General features: G+C 40.8%; 1 protein-coding gene across 1 annotated transcript in view; it reads left to right on the top strand.

The window, feature by feature from the left end:
• Window positions 1-17,871: 17,871 nt before the first annotated feature.
• The window catches only part of ltk (leukocyte receptor tyrosine kinase), a 139,334-nt gene continuing 137,027 nt past the window's right edge, over window positions 17,872-20,178 (top strand). The window contains exon 1 of the mRNA XM_088354741.1: window positions 17,872-18,040. Coding sequence (XP_088210867.1) covers window positions 17,989-18,040 — 52 coding nt within the window. The 5' untranslated portion in view covers window positions 17,872-17,988. The remainder of the gene's footprint in view (window positions 18,041-20,178) is intronic.

A 20,178-nucleotide genomic window follows, 5' to 3' on the forward strand; every position in this document is an offset into this window, starting at 1 on the left:
ATGGTTAGATAGATAGTATCCATCCCCCAACAATAGTAATGATAAAATACGCACCCGGTATTGATAATATCGTCATTTGGATCATTTCACCCACTCCTTACTTGAAAACAAGGTAACAAAATAAAGCCAGATGTATTTTGAGGTGGTTCCATTTGGTTAGCTCACTTGCATTTCAACACTCCAAAACAAAGTTAGCAAGCGCATGTGTAGACATTGGCTTCGAGTCATGTCTTCATGTTTGGTATTCTGCCCCGCGGCAAAGTGAGGATGTAAGTTTTTTGGAAAACAGCTTTCTACTGTGTATCATATGTTTTGAACGCCACGTTTGGACCTGACTAAGGAGAACCAGAATGATGGCCCTGTGTATATAATTAAGCTCCCATGGGGTTTTCAATTTTATTTTCCGGTAGGAAATGAAAATGTTCATGCGGCTAAGCTATTAAAATTCCTTCCTAAAATGAATTCTTAGAGGTTTATCTAGAGACAGTCATCCCTTGCTGTATCGCTGATTACTCTTCACAGTTTCCATACTTTGCTTTACATCGTGCATTGTGCTCTGCAACAGTCGCCACGCCCCTTTTCTGCCTATGTCTGATTGTATGTCAATAACATTCTGCTCTAAGTTGTACAGGTTTGGAAAACAAGGAACGTTTTGAGTTTCATCACGTCCACAAAATGCTATGGACCCACAAAAGTGCCAAAAGACAAAGGAGGATGCTTTCTATCAACCACAAATTTGGACTTCTCAAAAGCTAAAGGATGCCTAAAGCATTTTTATCCCTTATATTTGACAAAACTGAGAGTGGAATTTTTCACTCTAAAGGAGTCTCCAACCTTTTTCAAGCCCAGAGCTACTTTTTGTTACCATTTAGACCAAAGGGCGCCCAGTTTGATAATTTTAGATGATTAAAATGTGTCACTCGATATGGAGTCATGATCATTTCCAGTAATATTACCTTTATTATTAATAATAATAATACAATGTATTTCGAAGCGCCTTTCGGGACACTCTATGGGAGAACAGAGCGTGGTCGGAGATCCGAAGCAAGTCGGGCAGCTGGGGAGGGAGAACAGAGCGTGGTCGAAGATCGGAAGCAAGTCGGGTAACCCGAATGGGAGAACAGAGCGTGATCGAAGAACGGAATCAAGTCGGGCAACCGGGATGGGAGAACAGAGTGTGGTCGGAGATTGGAAGCAAGTCGGGTAACCGGGACAGGAGAACGGTTCGGGTAACCAGAGACGATCGGGAAGCCAGGGACAGACGAGCAGGATACAGGACGGGACAAACGGGACCCAGAGTCAAAAATGCTTGCCTTGCATGTGCGAAGGTTTGCTGACGGATTGACAAGGAGTGAATGAGACACCCTTTCGGGACACCCAAGGTCGCTGGACACATAAGTAGGACACAACAATTAGACAAGAGTAAAACAAGCAAGTAATAAATAAATAAAACACATTAGCGTTAAAAGGGGCGGTATGTGAGGCATGGTCAAGAAAAGGCAAGTCTGAAGAGGTGAGCTTTGAGTCTGGATTAGAAGGTTGACAGGGTCGCAGAATTTCGGAGGTCAGGCGGCAATGAGTTCCAGAGCTGGGGGGCAGAGTGGCTGAAAGCTCTGCTCCATGTGGAGCTGAGGCGGGCAGGGGGTATAATGAGATGGAGGGAGGAAGATGATCTGAGGGTGCGGGATGGCTTGGCAATGCGAAGGAGGTCGGAGAGGTAGGAAGGGGCAAGCTTATGAATGGGCATGTAGGTATAGAGCAGGAATTTGTAGTTGATTCTATGGTAGATTGTGAGCCAGTGGAGTTGCTGAAAGACAGTGGTGATGTGATGGTGAGAGGCGGCTTTGGTGTTGATGCGTGCAGCACAGTTATGGACCAGCTGAAGTTTATGGAGAGACTTTTGAGGTAAACCGTAGATGATGGAATTGCAGTAATTGAGGGGTGAGGTGATGAGGCTGTTATGTGTGGGGTGATGGAGGGACGAAGACGGTTGATGGAGCTCAGGTGGTAGTAGGCTAACCGGGTGATGTTATGTATATAAGAGTTAAAGGAGAGTGTGCTATCGATTGCTTTGATAATCACATTGTCAATATTTGTTAAGGGATGACTTAGTTTTAATGACAAGCCCAGAATATTCGGGTTGTTTCTTATTTTTTTTGTAGAAAAAAATTCCTAGACGAAATTGCTCTTATCAGCTCTTAGTTCTGCGCCCAAACACTCGATCGGAATCCAGTGAGCTTAATTGCGCACGCTGTGGGACATGGATTGTCTAAGCCAACTATATGTGTTTCTAAAATAACAACTTATGTTATTACGATGTCGTTACTACTATGTTACTACCAGTATCATTTTTAGGAAGTAGGGTTAACTAAACCCAGTGAACCGGTAAAAAAAATAAATTTACTAGAAAATCACATTGACTCTATTTTCTGGCTACAAAATAAAAAAAATTCTGAGATAATGGAGAAGTTGAATAATAACAACAAATTTAAGAAGTCAAATTAATACGACATAACAATGAATCCATTATTCGAAGTTAATTAATTAAAATAATTAAGTAGTAATAACACTGAATGTATGAAGAAATCATAATGTATACCGTTATAGTACAGTAGTGACAAATTTCAATATTACAAAGACTCCAGGGAACTCTTTAGTCCTGAATAGCATACAAGACATACCTGTCAAAATTTGCCTCATTACTTTATACGTTTTTTGATCATTTCAAATTGTGTACGCCGTATAACAGTTTTTTTCACTTTTTGAGACCAAGCTAATATTGTTGCGGTTCTCTACATAGTCTGTCTTGCTGTGATTAATTAGGTGCCGCGTTGTAAGGTTTATATCAGGCAACCATAACAGACCAGTGGACCCCAGAGCATTCGTTTGAGTCTTTTATTAAGGAAGCGTTCAGGGCTTGCTGGAGACGTGATGGCCGTCAGACGTCAGCAGCGATAACTTCGGAACGAGTACGGAATCGTAGTGCGGAAGTCAGGCAGGTCGTGTTTACCGGGGCTGGAGAGATCAAAGCGTGGGACAGAAACAGGTCGGATCGGAGGCAGGCAGAAACGGGTAAGCAGAGTTCTTAAATGAACGGGATATCAGGAGAAACACACAGAGTTACAAAATGTACACTCTGACACTGCTCTCTGGACGCAGCGCGCTTAAGAGAGAAGTGCCAGCCAATCAGAAGGCGCCCACCCAGGCGCCACATGATTGCTCCAGTTTATCTGAGTTAGTAATCATGACAGTTTATCATCGAATGATGAACAGAATCGCATTCATTAACAATGGGAGCAATTGGCTGGGGTGGAGCGGTATTCTACATGTAAAATATTTTTAAACTGTAGTGTAAACAGGAAGGGGTTAAGGAGCTAGCTAACAACGCATGCTAGTACTGTGTATAGTATGGACCAGGGGTTGGCAACTCAAAATGTTGAATGAACCATACTGGATCCAGAAAAAAACATACATTTGAAGCTGCAAAAAATTAAAGCTTTATATATGCCTTACAAGGAAGGAAACATACTCTCTATATATTGTATATGTGTATATATTCATATTCATTGGAAAGTGTTAAAGGTGGTGTCGACAACTTCAAATTTTGCTACTCTCTGCCGCCATCTCCTGGCTTAAAGTCATGATCGCAGCCTCAGTTAGCCCATTCTTCAAGCACTAATAAACTCTTTTTTTTCATCTTTTTGGAGGTTTGGGTTGCTATTTGGACTGGCTTGGTGTTTGGGTAATTGGGTTGTTTGAACTGTATTTGAAACAAGTCATTTCTTACTTATTGATCTTTTTCATGCTACACCAACAAAAAAACCTGTGAATAAGCATGAAATTACTCTCCACTCCGCTCCCTTCAACCCTTGCCCGAAACAGCGGTGCTAAATGTATGATAAAAGCGCATAAGCGCAGTGGGAAAAAAATCATAAAGGCTCTTTGAGCTCACAAGGACAATGTTAACACATACTTAATAGAGAAGATATTTTCATTTTAATTTTTTAAGAGGCCTCTAACAAAACACATAATCTTTAAGAATGTTTGTGTCATATTTATCCTCCTTCAGAAACCATATAATTTTCCATTATCAAATATTTTTTAAATCAGGCCAGTGAGCCACTAGGAAGAGCCAAAAAGAGCCATTAGCTTTAGCAACATTAGCTGCATCTGTCGATGTCAGGCTGCTAACAGTACAACTCACTCTCAGGGTTACCATTCTTAACTCGCTGTTGCACATAGGCTAGCTAGCTAGCTAGCTAGCTTTTTTTTTTACCTTTGTGAATTTAACCCTCCTAGCATTTTTATCATGAAAATTCATTAAATATGGCTCTGTATATTGTGTTACATGTCATTGCTGTGATTAAGCTAGAAACTGCTTTACTCCTTTTGAGGTTTTGGGTAAAGTTGGATACAAAATGCTAATTGTTTCTCTAACTTGTATGTTATCCTTTTTGAGTTACGTAAATCCTCTTCTTTTATTGCTCTCATTTACAAACGCATTCTTCTAATTCTGGTTTTCCGTTCCCATACTTGCGGCGGATTCTTTTCTTGTTATGGACGTGTCACAAGCCAAAGGATACAATTTTGCCTCGCTAACAGGGGTAACAAATCCCCGAAGTTTTAGTTTATTTTGGAGAAGTTAATACCAGATGAAAGGGCTTGTACTGGATGAGATACACCATCATGGAAAATCCTACGAGGGGTTTAAAGTCATCCATGTTGGGCTTGTTTAGTATAAACAATGCCATGCCAACTAATCTTGACTTCAAAATGTGGTTTTGCAAGACTATGTAGTCTGGATTTTATATGAACCGCAACATCAGTTAAGGCACATTTTGTAAGTCACGCTATGTGATGAATAACCTGATTAGCACTTTCATTTTGCTCGCCATTGTGTGATCATTATCAAGTGATAAATTCCCAAAACTTGTGTACCATAGATGACCTTACTTGACTTTTAACTGCTACAAATCTGTTTCTCAATGGGTCCAGATGCTCCGAGGCCGCAAAGTAATCTGGTCGTCAAGTCCTAAATGTATGCCTACAGGGAATACTGAGAGTCTTCATGTGGTACAATTGAATATTTTAGAATTGGGATGCCCGAGGCATATTTATCAGTCAATGGTCTTGTTTATGAAAAACAATTTAAAAATCCTACGATAACGGATTGAGTTTCAGACCCCATCAAGGGCAAAATTTGATGTACTCGGGCAGCCAATGCACCAAAAGACGTTGACAAGTGAAAATACTTCTCATACGGTCGATCGAAGGTACATTTTCTTATCTAATGAGCAAAATAATTTGCCATCTCCCACGTATATTGTTAATTTTACCTATTACTTTTCTATTATACCTTCTTTTATTTTACTTTAATGTCTAAAAATCTTCTTATCTTAGGTAACATAATCCCAATATGGTTGATATGTCAAGAACCGGAACAGGATCAGGACCCAAATACGTGACGTTTCTCACACAAGCCTTTTATTTTACAGGAAATGGGGCGTCATACACGTTAGGGAGCAATCTGGCGTTCAATGGCAGGAAGCAAGAAGCCGACGAGATCGATACAATTTGCCCAAGCAGATATCGGACAGGACGGGACAGACAGGATAGATATTGAAACAGGAGATCGAAATTAAACAGGGCAAATTAGACGGGAACGAAAACTGGAGAGAAGATTAAACAGGACAAAAATAGCCGGAAACGAACGAAACCGTAAACCGATATTAAACAGGAAAAAATAAACGGGAAAAATACCAGAGAGGAAATACCAACAGGAAACGGGACCGAGTCAAAACCCACGTCTTGCGGGGAAGTGGTTTGTTGACGGACTGACAACAGGTCTGTGACAGGACAGGGTTTAAATAGGGACAGGGAGCCAATCAGAATGCGCAGCGGCTGGTGCCAAATGAGCGGGCACAGGTGATTTACATCGGTAATCATGACACGATGGCAAGAACACATACGATTTTTCTGTTTTTATGCATTGTTTTTTAATGTATTATGTCTTATAATGTCTAAAACATTTTTCAAATGTTTATAAGAAATAATTCTGATATGGTTAATGACTGGTACATTTTTCTCATAATGAGTTTGACATCAGTGGTATGAATGTATGTGGTATGTGAGAGTTTTCATCATTTTAAGTAGTATTTTTCTATTTTATTGTATTTAATTTAACTCCAACAAGGCCACAATTGTTCTTAGTAAAAATAATATTGATTCGATAGATGGCAAGTGAATGTTATTAATTATTCCGAAAGAAATGTAAAAAATCAGCACAACAATGAGCCGTATAAGAAGATTTTGCTGATTTTAGGTATTCTTTTTCCTATTTTACTATATTTTTAAAAAAGTTGCACATCTTTGTGAGAAATTATTCCGATATTGCAGGTTTTCTTCATCTAAGAAAAAATGATACGACAAATGAGCGAAAAAATCAGCTGAATCAGACAAAATCGCTAGTTTTAAGTATATTTCTATTTTACCTGTTTTCAGATACATCTACTGAGGCACCTGAACACATCATCCGACACGTTTTCTTGTTTGCCATATATTATTTAACCCCAATAATGTCTAAAAATGTTCTTATCTTGGTAAAAAATAACTTTGATATGGCAGATGACAGCTCCTATCGCCAAAAGGCCCCAACTGAGGTTTGAACTGGGCACGGGTGTGTCCAGTCACACACATACTCCTTTAAAAAGGGAATTTTAATCCCCACTCTTTTGTTGGACGACTGCCATTTTTGTCAGGTTTGTTTGTTATCTGGTTGCTTTGTTACTTTGCTTCTTTTAACTGTCCATTTCCAGTTTCTGTCTTTGTTTCTGATTTGGACTTTGTTAGGTTTGGTCTTGTTTGAACATTTCAATTTTTAATGTTCTTCACCTTGAATCTCAATTTTGTTGTAAAATGCAATCCCTTGTTTTCAGCAACCCTGCCTCCAGTTTCTGCCTCCCCCACATTGGTCCATCACTGGAAAAATATTTTTTTATATTATAGGCAAAAATAATACGAGGAACAAGCAAAATAATTTTCCATCTGTTGTGTCTGGCAATATTGTTAATTCTAGATATTACCGGTATTTATTTTAATATATTTTAACTCCGCTTTCTTGCTTTTTGTTCTTGTTTCATATACTTCTAACTTTAGTTTTAATGTCAAATATATTATTTTGCCACGTGCTAACATGCAATAGTTAAAGAAAAGTACAAAGAACCAATAGCAGCAAGGAATAAAATGCTAAGTTTTAAGAACAATAGCAAGTTTTCTTTTCTTTTTAAATAAAGTAACATAAAAATATATTAATCAGTGTAGCATTCATTTGTCAGAAGGCATAGAAGTGGGAAGGGCACGGAGAGAGAACTTGTATTTCTCATCAAACTAAAATAATGCAGAAAATTTGCATAAACATCTGCCAATAAAACCAGATTTCTTGTTTTTTAATGCAAATCAAAACACAATTTAGGTAATTATAAAAAAAGCAAGTATTTGACAAAATTAAGGTTTTACTTTTTCACTGACCACCCAAAATCTGTTTATTTGTGATGCCCTTAATCATAAGGAGTATCAAAGGGCTGCACAGACCACAGATTATTGCAAACTACAGACTATTATTACACCACCCCCTGATCTAAAACCCACATGTGTCACGGACCAGGAACGGAGACGGGACCTAATTGCATTCATTTACTCAGCTTTATTTAGAAGGAGGAAAGGACTTGCACCCACGATCCAGTGATCGTCGGCCACGGGCAGCAGATCGCGGAAGTGGCACTTCCGTGTCGAGCGAAGGCAGTGTCGAGGATGAGGAACAAAACAGGTCGATGGCTGGGATGGAGGAGCAAAAACGTAAACGAGTTCAGAATAGAGGTCGGCAATGAGAATCAGACGGGAAACAGGGCAGGATTGAGTCAGGAGTCAAAAAGAGCTTGCCTAGCGTGGAGCTGAGGTTCGCAGACGAACTGACAATCGTTGACAGGAAAGCGGTGATTTAAAAAGAGGTCAGCAGCCAATCAGTATCCGTGACTGTTGGCGCCAACGGAGCAGACTCAGATGCCCCGCATCAGTAATCATGACAAGATGAGGGCAAGGAAAAACTCAAAAACCTCAACATGAGGAAAATGAAGAAACCTTAAGAAGGGGCCGCACTCAAATTCCAGGTATTTTTTTCACCTAAGAAAAATCATACGACAAATGGTCAAAACAATCTGCCATATATGACAATTTTTCTAATTTTAAATATAATTTTTCCTATTTTACTATGTGTCAGTTTTAAAGCTGTTTATGTTCTTATTTCAAGACATCTTTAACACGTAAGGTTAAAACAATACCGAAAATGAACAAAATGATCTCTTGTTTTTAGCTGTTGTTGTAATTTTCTGCAAACACAAGTTTGGTGATTAACAAGTAAGCAAGGTATTGTTCAAATTGAGGTTTCTCTCTTTCACTAGCTTGTCTAAATGCAGATGTGACCATTTTGGACAGGTTGTTTTTATCCCTTTACCATAATTTCTGGAAAATATTCGAATTATTTGAAAAATGTTTCATTTTGAGTAATTGTGCAGTGTTTCCACTGCCTTTGACCAGCACCAATCACCTCCCTGCTCTGTCACTGCACCCTGATCTGTTCCACCTGTCTCTTCTCGTTTTCCACCAGCTGTTCTGAATTCCCTGCCAATCAAGTTCTGTATTTAAAGCCCTGCCTTACAGCCTACCTTTGTCAGATAGTCTGCAAAGCCCACACCCGAAACTTGTTTGTCGGCGCTTCTGACTCTCAACATGGACCTGTTTGACCCTTCTGCCTTCTCTTCTGCCCCGTCTTCCAGACTCGTGTTCTACCCACTCCAAGACCTGCCACACCAACCTTGTTGCTCGGTTTCCTCTTCGTTCCATCTTTCAAGCCATTTTCCTTTAAAGGTAGTCCCAAATCTCCACTTCAAAGTTTCTCTTCACTCCAAGACCCTCTTTACCGTTTCCCCTATCCCTAAATAAACGTTCTTAACATGACACAATTGTGGTCCTCGTCTGTCTGAACCGTGACATTCGAGGGCAAATACAGGCTCTTGTAAACAATTAGAGTACAACTCCTTTGAAATCCAAAGTTCATTAAGTTCAGAGAACTGAAGTCGGGCTGTCCCGTCTGCGCTGGCATGAAAAAGCAGAACCCGATCAACAATCAGCATACGTAGCAGTGAAGACAAAGGCTAAAACTTTGGTGTCTTTGACCTCTGTCCTGACTGCTTGCTAAAATTGTTTCTCATATTATCATATTTTTTTCTCTTGCTGATGTCGTCCATAAGATCTTAAAGTTAACTTGGATGCGGTTATAAAATATTAAGAATAATAATGAACATTTACAATGACAATAAACACATTTTAATCAAGCAATGCTAGTATCTTATTCAAACAATTTTCGTTAAAAAAAACGCATTATGACCGTATTCTAATCGTTTTTTGCCGCCCTGCCCAGTTTTGCAAGTGAACTCGAACGCCCCCCGATCCCATCAGGACACCAACTGGATAAACTAAAGCTGGGACTGAAAGCCAAGTCCTTTCGTGCATGTGCAACATCAACCTCATAAGCGACCTCAGAAGTGATTCCTGGAAAACTGTTCCAAAATTCCCATAAACGCGTTTGGAGCAGCCTTCCCAGGAGAAACGAAGCTATTATCGCTGCAGAATGTGGGACTGACATCATCGTGCGTTTATTTTAGATTCGAATTCTGTGTAAAATAGCTACATTTAATCTGTTTTTTTTGTGCTCAATATAGGTTTTTAAGTTGTATATATTTTCAATTTTTTACACCACAGTTGTTGCCACTTTTATACACAGTAAATAAAACTAATACCGTAGTCCTTCATTGAATGCAATTAATGGGGACCAAATATGTGAAAATCCGATTCAGTTTTAACATGCACTCTGCCGGCCCCCACTCGCAGCAATAGTTAACCAGGGATAATGGAATGCGGCTGCTCGGGTGCTGAACCCAGAGAAAACAGACAGGCGTGACACAAATTTACTCTGTTCCGCTCTCATCAATGGTCAACTGGGCACAGGATAATTGATCATGGCCAAAACAGTGCACATCATTTTAGGCAGGCCACATTGGCACAATGTGTTTACGACCCAAATCGAAGAAAAAAAAGGGTTCTGCCGGTCCCTGCTCCCAGCGATAGCAGACTGGGGATAAATGATCGCAGCCACACTTGTATATTTCCTTTTAGGCAGACCAGAAAGGCATGTTTCATTACAAGAGTACCTTTTGTTGGTCCACGCTTGCAACTATATGGGTATGGGGATAATGGATCACAACCTTATTTCATTTTCGGCAGAAATAGAGACCAAAAAAGAGCTACGATCTGTGTGTTGGGGGCGGCAGTAGCTCAGGAGGTAGAGCGCTCGTCTTGGGATCAAGGGATCCCAGTTCGAATCCCGGCTTGTCCGGGTTACATGTCGAAGTGTCCTTGGGTAAGACACTGAAATCCTAATACCCCCAATAAGCAGGTTAGCGTCTTACATGGCTGCAATACAAGGCCGCTATTGGGAAATGTGGAGCACATTGTAAAGCGCTTTGGGAAGTCATTGTCTTGAAAAGCGCTATATAAATGCAGATCATTTCATTTCAAAAGTGCACTCTGGCGGACCCTGATAGCATACTGATGTGATCAGGGATGTTGGACAAAATAATGCCATTTATCTGAGGCAGACCACAATGCCAAATTTCAGCGGCCCAAACTGAAGACAAATGCGCTCTACTGGACCCTGCTCTTCCCAGTAGTCGACCAGGGATAATGGATTGCGCCCACAACCCCACCCGCAGATATATGGGATTGGGGAGAATTGCGACTGTACAAGTGCAGTTCATTTTAGGAGGGATTAACAGCAAAATAACAGCCTGGCCAGACAAAATTATGCTCTGTCGGTCCCTGCTCGCATTAATATACGATTGGGAATAATGGATGGCTGCCAAATTGATGCAGTTCTTTTTAGCTGGGCCAAACTTGTCAAGCTTCAGCGGCCCATCCCGAAAAAGTGCATTGACAGCCCCCTACTCTCAGCAATAGTCGACCGAGGATAATGGGTCGGGGCTACAACTTGCATTTCATTTTAGGCGGGCCGCAATGGCATGTCTTATGAAAAAAGTACTTTTTGATGGTCCCTGCTTGCATCTATTTGGGATAATAGATCACAACCTTAGTTAATTTCAGGTGTAAAAAAGGCCAAAAAAGAGCTACCAAGCGTAACAAAAGTGCGCTCTGCGGTCCCCTGATGGCCTACTGGCTGCCATAACAGTGCAGTTCATTTTAGCTGGACCAAAATTGGCATGCTCAGTGGCCTATTCTCAAACAGTACATTGACTTCCCCTGCTTTCAGCAATAGTCAACTGGGAATAATGGGTCACAACCACAACCTTGCATTCCATTTTAGGCGGGCCAGAACGGCATGTCTTATGACACAAATACCTTTTGATGGTCCTTGCTTGCAACTATATGGGATTGGGGATAATAGATCACAACCTTAGTTCATTTTAAGTGTAAAAAAAAGGCAAAAAAAAGAGCTACCAAGCGTAACAAAAGTGCGCTCTTACGGTCCCCTGATCGCCTACTGGCTGCCAATACAGTGCAGTTCATTTTAGCTGGGCCAAAATTGCCACGCTTCAGTGGCCTTTTCCCAAAACACTGCATTAACGGCCCTTGTTTTCAGCACTAGTCAACTGGGAATAATGGGTCACAGCCACAACCTTGCATTCCATTTGAGACTGGCCAGAACTGGATGCCTCACAACAAGAGTGCCTTATGGTGATCCTTGTTCAAACCTTTATGTGATTGGAGATAATGGATTGCGGGGCTCACGTGCAGTTCATTTCAGACAGAAATAACAGCAGAAGAAGAGCCACTAGGCCCATCAAAAGTGCATTTTGCCGGTCCTGCTCGCATCAATATGTGTTAAGGTATAACGGATCGCGGCCACACAAGTGCAGTTCATTTCGAAAAAACAGAATTCAACCTGTTGAAGGATTTTATACATTTGACTAAAAGGAATTTATACGATTGAGTACATATTACATTTAATGCAAAAGATATTCACTGACTGGGCTGTAGTTCAATGTCAGGGCACCCTGGGGGGAAATGTTGTTTGCAGGAACGGCGGGAATGGGACGTAAGGCTGATAAGATCATCAGCACATCCAGACGCAGAAAGGCCCCGATGATGTAGAAACGCTCGGTGTTGTTTTGAGTGTTCCAGACGTCTTCTCCGAGATGGTGAAGCCCATGGGAGGAGCCGGCACACCATCTTGCGGGGAGACGTGGGCCAATGAGAAAAGAACTAAAGGACTTCAGAAGAGGGCTCCCCAGAGACTCCAACGTCACTAATTCGGCCGTTTTTGATGGAGTACACTTATTGTCAATGAAATTAAATCTGCCTCCGTGTGAAAATGTCAGCTTTCTTGTTCATTTTTTCCACCAAGAAACGAGCGTGCATAAATTGTTGGGTGAATTTAGGTCGTGTTTGGTTAATGGAGTCACATAACTAATTCAAACAATTTGGTAAACGGTACATTTTAATATTTAATTCCCAACACCGTGAATGACGAAGCATAACTTCCCAAAGTAAAACCACTTAACACAAGCAGATTTAAAAACAATAACAAAAAAATAAATGACACTAAAACTTCCAACCCTATTATAAACCAGCGATTGTGACGGTTGACTCACGTGTTTGTGGACTTGATTGCTCCCCTAAAGACGACTCCATTCCTCTCTCCACCCTTGACTTCATTATGCGCTTCCTCCCCTTTTCCTTAATTATCGCTCATCTTCGCTAAGTGTTTGCAGCGCGTTCCTTCGGATCACCGAGCAACCGAGCTATGTTCCTCGGAGGAGCGCTAAAGTGAAAACAAAAATAGTCTCGAAAGTGTGAATGAAACGATTACGAGGGCACGATTGAATGCGCAAATTGTTTACTTAGACTCGATTTCTTTGGACTTTAAACCATTTTTCCCTCTAATCTTCCTCGGCTTGAAACCACGCTGAGCAACTTTAATCACAAGTGTGGCAACCAAATCATTAGCAAACATGTCCCTTAACATTAACCCAGTTAAGCTTTACCGAGTTTCTGGAAATGCTAAATCGTTTTTCACATTTTTACAAGTTTTACGAGAGATTACGATTCTTTTTAAAAGTATCTTTTGTTACATAATACTAACATTTCTCTGATTTCCTCCCATGTTCCTGCTTGGAGCCTCTGCTCTGAAAATGCTGGTCTAATTGTGGCTCCAAGAGCCTAGAAGAAATCTGAAGGTGGCAAATAAATTATACTTGAATCAAAACACACACACTCTTGGATTTATGGACTTTTCTTTTACTAATCATCTACTGAAGAAGTTTATCTCATTCTCATCTCATCTCATTAGCTACACCGCTTATCCTCAGTAGGGTCGCGGGGGTGCTGGAGCCCATCCCAGCAATCATCGGGCAGTGGGCAGGGGACACCCTGAACTGGTTGCCAGCCAATCGCAGGGCACACAGGGACAGACAACTGGCTCGCTCATTCACACCTAGGGACAATTTGGAACCGGCCAATCCACCTGAAATGCATGTCTCTGGAATGTGGGAGGAAGCCGGAGTGCCAGGAGGAAACCCACGCAAGCACAGGGAGAACATACAAACTCCGCACAGGAAGGCTGGTAGCCGGATTTGAATCCACACTGGAGGTTCCCAGGACCTCAGAACTGTGCCGCACATGCGCTAACCACTGCGCCGCTGTGCTGCCCCTGAAGAAGTTTATATAGAACACAAAACAATAATAATAAAAACAAAACAAAAAAAACTAGAGGTTGAGAACTTAATCTGGCACCAACAACATTGGCTGGATTATTACCTTATTGTTTTTTGATAGAATTCCCCATTTTACGTCACACCAATACCTAGCAACAAGGAGATGTTCGATAAAGAAGACGGCCCTGTCAGAACCAGAACAGGAAAACAGGAAGAAGAACCCACTCGCGTAACGTTACTCACAGTTTATTGGGGAGAAAAGAAAGGGGCGCACACTCGATCCGGAGATCGTTGGTCGCGGGGAGTAGATTGCTCAGAATGCGGAAGTGGTCAAAATCGAACAGATCGTGGCGAGAGCAAAACGGGAGCAAAAACACAGGAAAAAAAAGGAGATTCACAGGGTTGGCAAAACAAGAGCAAAAACACAGGAAAAACTGAGATTCTCAGGGCTTGACATGTCCAAACAGAGTTTCGCAGACGCTCCGACAAAAGGCGACTCACAGGACAGCGTTTAAAGTAGTGACAGGGAGCAATCTGTCAACGAGTTTCAGCTGGTGTCCATGGGCAGGGCCAATTGGGCGCCCAGGCAACCGTGACAGAAGCTGGTGCCACACGGTGGGGGCCAATTGGACGCCATGGTAACTGTGACACGCCCCTTCTTTATGTCCTCGGCTGTAGAGCAATGAAGAATCCAGGTAGGCTCTAGAGCCGGTTGGTCCAAGGACCACAGGATGTAGATTGTTGAAGGCTAGGTTTTTGTTTATTTATTTTTTTCTTAGCTTTTTACTTATTTTCCATTTGGGATTTTTTTTTATTTTTTGTCATTCTTTTCCGCCCTTTTTAAGTCACAATGTTACACAATCTGTTAATATACGAACTAAACAAGCAAAACAATCTGAAGAGCTGTTTGGGAGACAAAAGAGTCGACTCTTTTCAGTGAGCCTAGCCGAAAAAGCCACTTCTTAGAAAACGTTACCGACTTTACTCAACTACGTGCAACATCGACTTCAAAATAGCAAATTTAAAGCACACCACCAATGGAACCCGTGTTGTTTTTACCTGCACGGACTGTAAACTCTCCTGAGTTTGACACTGAATTCGCAATTTTGAGAACTGATTTTAATGCCCTGGATGGATTTTCTTGCACGCGGAGCTCTTAGCAGTGCGCAATTTCGAAATTAGAGGCAACATTTCTCAAAACCTTTGTTTTGTCTTTATTGAGGTTTTTAAAGCTGATAGCACTTAAGTTCACAACAATGATGCCTTAACTATTGATCTTCAATACCACGTTTTCTCAGAGTGATACCCAAATGCCGAGAAGCGTTGACACCAATGGCACAAACATACAGAGAGTAATCAACACAGCCCAATAGATCATTGGCTGCTCTCTGCCCACCTTGCAATACCACCTCTTTGACTTTTTGCCCCCTGGTAGGAGCTGCAGGTCCTTAAAAACTAAGACAAACAGGCTCAGTGACAGCTTCTTCCCCAGGGCCATCACAACAAGCGCACAAAACTCAATTTCTCTGTCTTCCTCTCTTGCTCTCTTTCTCTTTAATCTACTGGTCCGGCCCCTGTGAGCGCCCCCCCCCTATTCTCTCTAGGTTTGGTTTTGAATATTAAAATGTACCGTTTACCAAATTGTTCGAATTAGTTATCTGACTCCATTAACCAAACACAACCTACATTCACCTAACAATGCGCGCTCGTTTCTTGATGGAGAAATTTGGACAAGAGACCGGTATTTCCACACGGGGGCAGATTTAATTTCTTAAAATTTTTAACTAAATGAACTCCATCGAACATAGCCGAATTAGCCAAATTAGTGTCGCTCAAGTCTCTGTCAAGCCCTCTCTCTCTCGATCTTCTGCCTTCTCTTCTCGGCCGGCCCCAGTTTTTCCTGCAAGCTGGTGTGCCGGCTCCTCCCATGGGCGTGCCAGGAAAGCTCCACCACCTCGCCTCAATGTCTGGAAAAACTCAAAACAGCAGAGCGTTTATCAAAACAATGCCAGCCGTCCTCCGTCATCAGGGCCCCTCCGCGTCTAGATGCGCTGATTATCTTATCAGGGTGCCCTGAACTTTCACTGCTTATTGAACTTAAGCCTACTCAGTGAGAGTCTTCATTACACTCAATAAATGTAACTTGTGTTCAATCGTATAAATCTTTTAGAGTCAAATGTATAAACTCCTTCATTTGCCATACAGGCAGGTGAATGACTCCTCGCAGGGATTTTGGTTTAGGGCTGTGGAGCTTCACCAGCCTTGCCATTTTCAGAGAACTTCCTAGAAAAGGCCTTCGAGGCCAGTTATATAAATTGACAGTTAGGTAACAGATGAGCTGAACAACAAGATAAAGACTTTTGTATTTGTATAATTGTGCGTGTTGACTTGAATACAGAGCGTTTATTCTTCGGTGAAATGAATAAGGATTACCCCTGGTTAGCGGACCCGTTTCCCTGATGTGTCTGGTTTACCGTCGAAATGAAGATCCACTTGAGGAAATGTCTTTTTAGCGTTTTTGCAAGATCGTTTTGATTTTTGACCTTTTTCTAGAAAAATTAGAACGTAAATACCAATGAGATGCTTAACTCTTGGATCGTCATTGGTGAAGATACTAGACGCAAAAGCAATGAGTACGTTGAAAACCTTTGCCCATGAAAAAAAATTCTTCAGTGATTAACCTTAAGATGGGATGAAATTGTTGTCAATATGATATTACTCTCTTTCCTGATTTGCAGCTGCTATTTGTAAAACGGCCACCGGAAGGCAGCACTGCACAAGGACCAAGTAACTTACTTGCTTCCTCCCTTCCTTCCTCTCTTCCTTCCTTTGTTTCTCCCTTCGTTTATTCCTTTGTTTCTGTCTTCATCTTTCCTACCTTTCCTTTGTTTCTCCCTTCCTTCCTTCCCTCCTTCTTTCGTTTTTTTTTAAATTGTGTTCTTTCTTTCTTTCTTTATTATTCCTTCCTTCCGTTCTTTCTTTTTTATCCCTTCCTTCCTTTCTTTTCTTTTTACTCCCTTCTTTCCTTTCTTTCCATTTTACTTCCCTTTTTTCTTATTTTCTTTCCTTCTCTCTTTTGTTCTTTGCCTCTTTGTTTGTTTCTTTCTTTCTCCTGTTTATTTGTCTCTCTTTGTATCTCTTCTTCTCCCAACTTTTATTTTGCATTTGTCTCGTCGTTGCTTTCTTTCTTTCATCTTTTGTTCTTTCTTTCTCCTCTTCCTCCTCTTTCTTTCTTACTCCCCTGTCTTTCTTTCTTTTGTTCTCTCTCCTCTGTATTTCTTTCTTTTGTTCTCTCTCCTCTGTCTTTCCTCTGTCTTTCTTTCTCCTCTCTATTTCTTTATCTTCCTTTCTTACTATCCTTCTCTTCTCTCTCTCTTTAATTTTCTTTCGCTCTTTCTCTTTCTTTTTTACTATCCCTTCCTCATCTCATTAGCCGTACCGCATATCCTCATTAGGGTCACGGGGGGGCTGGAGCCCATCCCAGCCATCTCCAGTGGGCAGGGGACACCCTGAACTGGTTGCCAGCCAATCGCAGGGCACACGGGGACAGACAACTCACTTGCTCGCTCATTCACACCTAGGGACAATTTAGACCGGCCAATTCACCTGAAATGCATGTTTTTGGAATGTGGGAGGAAACCGGAGTGCCCGCAAGCACGGGGAGAACATACAAACTCCGCACAGGAAGTCTGGAGCTGGATTTGAACCCACGACAGTTTCCCATGTCATGAACTGTGGCGCACAAGCGCTAACCACTGCGCCACCGTGCTGCCCTATCCCTTTCTGTTCCTTCTAATTATTTCAGGCTCATTTGAGTTTCTCTACGTGGCCCCTGAGCTAAAACGAGTTTCATTTTTTCCTCCGCAGCCCTATAGTCATGCTAACTTCCACCTGCGAATGAAAAAGAGCCATTTTAAACAGTCTCTTGGCAATGTATTGACGCAAAACGTGAGCGTCTCCGTTCAATCCACCGGGAGGGCGTGGAAAAGGAGTGCGGCCGTGACGTCATCGCAGCAGCATCAGCATCACTCGACGAAGGGAAAAAAACCCAACCGCGATCTTTTTTTCCACAAAGGAGCGAGCGAAAGGAGGAAGCAACATCCGCCGCGTGTGCGCGTCCCTTTTGCGGCTTCATGAGGAGATAAAGCGAGTGCGGTGGACTGAATCGTCCGCAAAAAGAAAAAGAAGAAAAGAAAACGAAGCCATGGAGGATGCCAAAAAGCAAAGTGCTCTTGTGCACCTCGTCCTTCTTTTAAGTAAGTCCGATGATTTGATTGTCTTGGAACTTTTTCTTTTCCTTTCCTCCTGCCACGTAATTTCATTTCTTCTATATTTGAATAAATGAATTAAGGAAACTTTATTTTATGAGAAAAACAAAAACTAAGGGAAACAATAAGTCACAAAAAACAATGGTAAAGTCGGAAAAGGAATAGGAAGAAATTATCTATTTAATCCATTTGACTTCCTTAATAACTGTCTCACAGCTACCTCTTTTGTGTACTTACTTTTAACAAAATCCTCACAAATTATACATATTTACATATTACAAGACACTAAAGATGTAATAATAATAATAAATAAAATAATAAACCCAATTTTTTTTCCCTTTATATTCCGCTCCATACAAAAGGGAGTGGGTAGAAGACACGCTTATTTCATGCTATGTTCGCATTTTCAACACGGAAAACTTATTTTGACGCACTTCAGTTGCATTCAATTTCAATTCAAAACACCCCAAGAGAACTTAAGAGGACTTTAACGTTTTGATACTTTGTATTTTGGAGGAAGCACTTGGCAGAAATTGACTGACATCGAAGGGAAAATATTATATAGGGGATATTCAAGTCAAGTCAAGTTTATTTGTATAGCCTTTAATCACAAAGAGTCTCAAAGGGCTGCACGGACCACAGATTATTGCAAACTACAGACTATTATGACGCCATCCCCTGATCTAAAACCTACATGAGGGCAAGGAAAAACTCAAAAACCTCAATAATTCAGACTATGTCTATCTTTTACTTTGTGTACCAGGGACACAACAAAGTTTTTTTTCCCATATTCAATTAATCTTTTAAATATTTTGTTGATTCATCAAATAAAATAAGCCTTTTTCCCCCGTCTTGAATCCTGTCTTCTAAAAAAAAAAAATCACAATTAAAATGGTAAAAAATCTCAAATGAAGTGGCATGTGCTGAAACCCTCTTCCTCCAAAATATAATATGATAAAAATACATTCGTGTTTTTCCTATATAAACTTGGCATTTAGAAACTTTTGACTGGTAGTTTGTAAAAAAAATAAAATAAAAAAAAGATTTGGGTTTTATTTTGATTGCACACAAAGATGTAAAGTGTTTTATTTTGGAGGACAATAGAAATTAGTGAATATTTACGGCCAGGAAGCTGAAATTTGAGAATTTTTTAAAATGAAAAATTGCTTATTACAAAGTGTTGGAGATTATTATTATAGTAAATTGTTGTTTTTTGATGCATTAATATGTAATGTATGGATTGTTACATACACACACTCCGAGTAGAGGACAATACTGTAGTGCTTCTTTCTGTCACTACCAGAAAGAGTATCTGGTAATGGCGGACATAAACAAAAGCCGTGGCGCTTTGAAAAGGGTCAGCCAGCATCCACCCCAAAGAAGAAATCCGCTTCCTCTTCCTAGTTCGTGTGAAAACATTCTATACTGAACTTTGACGTTTTTATTGTTTACTATCTCGTGCATCCATTCAATATGGTTGGTGTGAAAGAGGAGAGCTGTTTCTATTAAAATGAAAGTGGAATAAGAAAGCTTGATGCGGTTGAGATAATGGTCGGAACGCTTTTTTCGGCCACTTTTTACCACGGAGGACTAAGTCGCCTAACTCTTGAAGCCCATCCTCCAAAGTTAAGTTAAACTCAACTTCATTTATTTTTGTAGATCATACTAATTTATGAAATGTTTATTTTTTAGTACAAAGCAATACAGGTTACTTATACAAGCCTTAAACATATAAACCATAAACATACAAAATATAGCACTGAAGCAACTTACAAACTAATTCAACTAAGGAACAATCGTCATTCGTAAATAGGGCAGCGTTTGTTGAATTGCTGCAAAATATATCAAAAGGCTATCCTCTATCTGCTTGTATCTTTTTTTCAAGATACTATTTTTTTTTTACAAGTACAGTGGAACCTCGGTTCTCGACCATAATCCGTTCCAGAACCCTGCTCGAAAACCGATTTGTTCGATCACCGAAATCATTTTTCCCATTAAAAATAATGTAAATCGTTTTAATCCGTTCCAACACCCTGAATGTTTACCTTGAAAGTTTAACGTAAACATAAAGCTAACCCAGGCTAATCGTACGTTCGCGTTATCGTAATCTTCCGTACGAAAGATTA

The sequence above is a fragment of the Urocampus carinirostris genome, chromosome 15 (genome assembly GCF_059441175.1).
Source record: "Urocampus carinirostris isolate Australia breed hairy pipefish chromosome 15, RoL_Ucar_1.0, whole genome shotgun sequence".
NCBI classification, from domain to species: Eukaryota; Metazoa; Chordata; class Actinopteri; order Syngnathiformes; family Syngnathidae; genus Urocampus; species Urocampus carinirostris.